The sequence below is a fragment of the Leguminivora glycinivorella genome, chromosome 8, assembly GCF_023078275.1.
Source record: "Leguminivora glycinivorella isolate SPB_JAAS2020 chromosome 8, LegGlyc_1.1, whole genome shotgun sequence".
NCBI classification, from domain to species: Eukaryota; Metazoa; Arthropoda; class Insecta; order Lepidoptera; family Tortricidae; genus Leguminivora; species Leguminivora glycinivorella.
The window spans coordinates 23,928,951-23,934,822 of record NC_062978.1 but is presented as its reverse complement, the minus strand read 5'-3'; the positions used below and the strand labels follow the sequence as shown (position 1 = coordinate 23,934,822).

Genomic DNA, 5,872 nt, shown 5'->3' with positions numbered 1-5,872 from the left:
CTCGACTGTTTCCTCCTTCAAAACTTAATCAATCGGAACGAAATTTGAGAATCTGAATAACAATGAAATAATCTGTGTCAGACCATTAAGTTTTTTTGGCTAATTGTTACCAATATTGAGTATCACACCTTTTTTTGCGCCATAATGAAAAAGACCGGTTTTGGAAAATTTTGATTGGCTCTAACGTCTTCAAAAATAAAAAAAATATAAAAAAAATCAAAACGTTCCAACACAGATAAAAATAATAATAATTTGTGTTAAAAAAATCATTGCTCTATTTTCAAAAACCAAGGAGGCAATAGTCGAGAGCGTTTGTATGGAGAATTGACCCCTCTTGAGTTTATTACAAATGAATATTTTGATTATGATTATGACAGTATTTATACCATTGCAGGACTCGATAGATGTACCTCCATTCGAAGGTGTTTTCACAGCCAGAGATGACACATCAGTCTGTCCACAGCAAGAGGACATGTATTATGAAATAGTCGGCGACTTGGACTGCTTAAAAATTAACGTGTACGTCCCTGAGAAAGCTGAACAGGACGGCTTAATCCCAGTTATGGTCTTCATTCATGGCGGAGATTTTAGGAGATGGAACTCAAACAGACACACATACGGACCAGATTTTCTTGTCCCCAAAGGCGTTATTCTAGTAACCTTCAATTATAGACTAGGCCCATATGGATTCATGAATATACATAGAGCAGACATACCAGGGAATACTGGATTAAGAGATCAGAACAAAGCATTACGATGGGTCAAAGAAAATATAGTGGCTTTTGGTGGAGACAATGATGATATTACATTGTTTGGTGAGGACGCAGGAGCTGCCTCCATCGAGTTCCATTTACTTTCAGCACATTCTCAAGGCTTGTTCCATAAAGTTATTCTGCAAAGTGGAACGATACTCTGTAACTGGGTCATGGCAAAACCTGATCCCGATTCACCGATTAAATTAGCTAAATATCTAGGAATGGATACAGATGATATCGACGACGCTTTAAACTACTTATATACTGTTAATCCTTCATCGGTAGTATCTGCTTCTATAGATACAGGTCTTATTGAATCTTTTAAACCGACCATCGAAACTGGGTTTTTTAATGTTATACCTATGATAGGCAAGAAGCCAAGTGAACTATTCAATGACATATCACTATCAATCCCAATTATAATAGGATTTAATACAAGGGAGGACCAACCTAATATGCGAGTTTTCACAAATTCTCTAGACAGCTACTTTAAAAGAGCTAATGCGAGTTTTGAATCTAAGATTAAAAGTTACTTTGATCTAGACTACGATGATTTTGAAGAAATGTTGAGGCTAGTGAGATATTATTATTTATCTTATGAAGACGGTTATTATAATAATATTGAAGCAATGTTTAAATTTGATGCCGATTTCTCTTTTATGCATCCAATTTTAAGAGATAGCCAACACTATGTAGACGCTGGTGCGTTGGTATATTTGTATATATTTGATTACTCTGGTCAAAGGAACTATATGAAGAACAGATTTGGTCTGAAATTGGATGTTGGGGCTGTACACGGGGATGAAATTGGGTACTTATTTCAACAATCGGCTAAAAATATGACCAAATTGGGATTAACACAGCATGATAAAATTGTCATAGACATCCTGACTGTAATGTGGACTGATTTTGCCAAAACCGGGTATGATATGAGCCTGTTTAAAAGAGCTAGTGTAAAATTAATTTTCTAGCAATTTCGGCTCAGCATATTAGGAATGAATTAGTTTATACAATAATTTTCTGGATAGATGGTCAGTTCAGGTTTATATTTACTGTTATTAAATTAATTAATTCTAATCACTAATTACATCTACTCGTTGTTTTGTTCATACACTTATTTTCGGTGTTTTGGTATATCGTCACTACTTTGAAAAAAATCTCGTATTTCACGCTGCTCCTCAAAGTTAAAACGCAGTAAGTCAATAATGCATTCCATACATACTTACTACAATTTTCTTTTCATTGACAGACGAAGATACAAGTTTTTTTAAAAGTAGTGACGATATGCTGACGTGCCGTGTCAAAATTTGAAATAAATAACAAATACATAATGTTCATACACTTATTTTCGGTGTTTTGGTATATCGTCACTACTTTGAAAAAATCTCGTATTTCACGCTGCTCCTCAAAGTTAAAACGCAGTAAGTCTATATGCATTCCATACATACTTACTACAATTTTCTTTTCATTGACAGACGAAGATACAAGTTTTTTTAAAAGTAGTGACGATATGCTGACGTGCCGTGTCAAAATTTGAAATAAATTACAAATACATAATGCCGTTAACGGACCGAAATAGCCGAAATTGGTAGAAAAACGATGATTCAAAGCAGTAGTTTTAAAAATTGACCTTCAATAAAGGATTTTACTGAAATTTGATTATGAATATTGATTGTTTTTTTTTAATAAATCTCATGTCAAAATATTTTTTAATTCAATATTACACACTATACCGCAACATGCTTATATTGCAATATAATCATATTATTTTATTGCAATATTTTTTTAATTCTTTTGCCAGGTTACACAAAGACGTCTAAGGAACTGATAGGACAAACGAAAAAATAAAAAAAATTGAGAACAAGTTTTTTTTTAACCAAGTGCTCATATTTAAATTCTAAACATTGATTCTACTTATTTCAGTGACCCAACTCCAAGACACTTTTTTTCCTGGACGCCAGTAGCTGATGAATCGATATACGCTTTACTACCAACACTGCAAATGATAGAGCATCCGCATCACAAAAGCATGGCGTTTTGGGATAAAATCTTTGAGCTCTACGGGAAATATGTGCGGTGGTAGATTGTTCCAGCAACTGGCTGACGCAGCGGTAAAGCATAAACATAATGTGTTATTTGCTACACCTTGATAGTAAACATGTTTTATTTTGGTATGAAAATAATAAAGATATGTATTTAGTACAATAAACATGAAAGTATTATTTAGCTTCATTAAAAATTATGATAGCAATTTTTTTTATTTTTGTTATGACTTTCGAAATAAATATAGAGTAGGCAACTTATCCTACCTAAGTAAATTATTTATTTTTCATCATACCTAAGTAAAATACTTTTTTAATATAAGTATTTTTATTGCTAATCGTTTTTTATTTATTATAAATATTTATCTACTCACATAGTTACTTGGCCTCTATAAGAAAATAACTTTACGTGCAGATATCATTGTCATTTGTGTGAGAGGGCTTAAAAATATTCAGTTAAAATATTTAGTACAGTTAAGTGGTGTCAAAATGATAATTAAGATTAATATAATGTAAATACTCACTCAATGACACAGTTTCGTTTTCTTTCAACCCTTTATTTGCCAAGAGTGGCACTGAAGCTTTAGTAGTTTCATGTGTTCTGCCTACCCCTTTATGGGATACAGGCGTGATTGTATGTATGTATGTATAATGTAAATAATTACTTAGTAAATTTTATTATGTTTTTGTTTTATTTCATTATGATTTTTAGAAAAGTTTATTTCAAGTATACCTAAGTTAACTTTAAAACCTCATAATCTCTATTTTTTCCACCCTGTATACATACATTTTTAATGTAAATTACTGCGACAATAAACTAGAAATTTCAATAGGTTGGGATTTAAGCATTCTTTAGAAACTGGATAGCGGTTAGCATAAAATATTTCCTAGTTTTAATAATGAAGGTTCCTTGTGAAATTCTTAATGCCTTGAATTACCATTTCCTAGGCTAGCGGTAGAGAAAAGTAAACTTTAAGACTGACAGCCTTCGAATCAAGCATCTCGCGTTGTTATCATTGTTTATTACAAATAGCTAAAGCTTTGATTAAATGTAAACTTGATAATTATGACGTTGTGGTAAAAAACAGGCCAAGTGAACATAGCTTGCCATACGACAAGGAAATGCATTGTTGTCTCTACTTTCCATACTATTGCTAAGTACTAACTATTCTGGTTATATACCCTGTCTTGGCTTCCGGTAAACTTTGTCGCTTTTCCTTTCGTGTATAAACACCGTGTTCCATAACTCAACGATAAGCCGGCACAGTCAAAAAACAAGAAAAAGAAAAATATCTTTTTTTATTGGTATTTTTAAGGGATGTATTAGATAGCAGTTCTACTTAACTTTAAAAAAAATATTTGAATATTTGCAAACAGAAATATTTGAATATTTGCAGACCATGATCGTTAAAATACCATTAATGTATTTCAGTTTTTACTCATCAGTAAGAGCAGGGATCTGAGCCCGCGACTTTGGAATTGGAAGACGCATGCCCCGCTAGGTCACAAACATACCGCACTGCATCGCAATGATCACTGCAATTGATCCCATATAGTCATAATCATTAGTATTTATTATTTACCAGTCCCTGGCAGCGTTGAATTTATGCGGCCGTTTAACTTTTGGCGCAGTTTATACTGCAGGTGACTTGGAAGACAAACAAATGAACTTTATTATGCAGGCTCTATTGTATATGAAATAATACAGAGATGTTTTATAATTTATTTAACACAAGTATAAAATAAGCTTAGGACTCTTAGGAGCTATAAGCAAATGGCCTGTTTTATGTAATCTGTGTCTGCTAGTGCATCGCAATTTTTATTTACGATATCAGTTACCGATACTCTTATAAACAGTTATTACATTTAAATGTAGAATCAAAACATTTTATTACAAATGATAATCATATTTGTGATGATGGGATTCATTGAACAGTCATTTGTTTTGTTTCAAACGTTTTGAACGTTTTAAAAATGAAGTGACAGTCAATCACTAGGTGATATTATTACCTCTAATGAAGAATATATAACCGTGAATTATTTTAACTTATTTACACCATATTTAAAATTGCAAACGGGACTTAATCGCGTATTTACTATGTTTTAAACACTATGTTTTAAACACTAACCTCCGATAAATATGTGTAAAAATCGTGAAAGTTTGAATCAGTGTTTATTTACACCAGTCTATGTTTTCAACCTATTAGAGCTGGCTCAACAAAGAGGCCTGGTAATTATAATGTGACGTAAATATGCCGGCTCACGAGGGGTCGGACATTAACGACAAATCCAGGTTTGTTCAGTCTGACCCACATTTTATGCGTATTTGGTACAATATTTGCTAAAAGCCTATTTCAGAATATATGCATGGTGTCGGTTGTTGCATTCAATATTGTGGAATCCACAATATTGCTCCAGGAAGTGACAAATCCACAATGTGGATTAATCAGTTCCTGCAGCTAGAGAAAGACAAGTTTATTGTAAACCAATCCATGTACTTGCCACATCACACTGTTATCGAGGAAGACAAGTCAACTAGCAAGGTGCGCGTGGTATTTGACGCGTCCTGTAAAAACTAAAAAGTCGTATCTTTAAATGATACTTAATTTATTGTTTGGACCTACGTTGTAGCCGAAGTTGCGTCATCTTATTATGTAATAGGGGGTTAACTATGTTCAGCAAAGTTTCATGGTGTTGCAGAAATGTCTAAACATAAATGATTGTAATCCTTAAGGATAGTTTTAAGAAAATACACCAATGTGTCTATAATATTTACAAAATTGGTCTTATTTCGAAGAATTAACAACATCGCAAATTATAAATGCAGATATCAATCGCAATGACAAAAATCAATAAATTTATAATTTGCGATTTATAAAGTGGTGCGTTCCACAATAAAAATAGGAAAAAAATTCTATGTTTCTTATTTTAAACATATGGATATATTAACAATTAATAACATTGTAGAAATTCCTTAAAAATTGTCTCAGAAGAAAGGATGTCACATTTAGACGCCTGAAGAAGTCGTAGACATATAAATAACATTGTAGGTTCATAAAAAAAAAATGTGCTGAC

At 32.5% G+C, this 5,872-nt stretch overlaps 1 protein-coding gene across 1 annotated transcript; it reads left to right on the top strand.

Annotated features, from left to right (window-relative positions):
* Window positions 1-370: 370 nt before the first annotated feature.
* Window positions 371-5,376, top strand: LOC125229133 (esterase B1-like). The gene is made up of 2 exons (XM_048133913.1): window positions 371-1,136; window positions 5,216-5,376. Exons 1-2 carry the CDS (start codon window positions 371-373, stop codon window positions 5,374-5,376), a joined length of 927 nt encoding a protein of 308 aa, XP_047989870.1.
* The last annotated feature ends 496 nt before the right edge of the window (window positions 5,377-5,872 follow it).

Bases quoted from the DNA above. Each gene is read 5' to 3' on its own strand.
- LOC125229133 (XM_048133913.1), top strand. From the start codon at position 371: ATGACAGTATTTATACCATTGCAGGACTCGATAGATGTACCTCCATTC. The intron at 1,137-5,215 runs GTGAACTATTCA...ATATTGCTCCAG, and splicing joins TATGATAGGCAAGAAGCCAA to GAAGTGACAAATCCACAATG.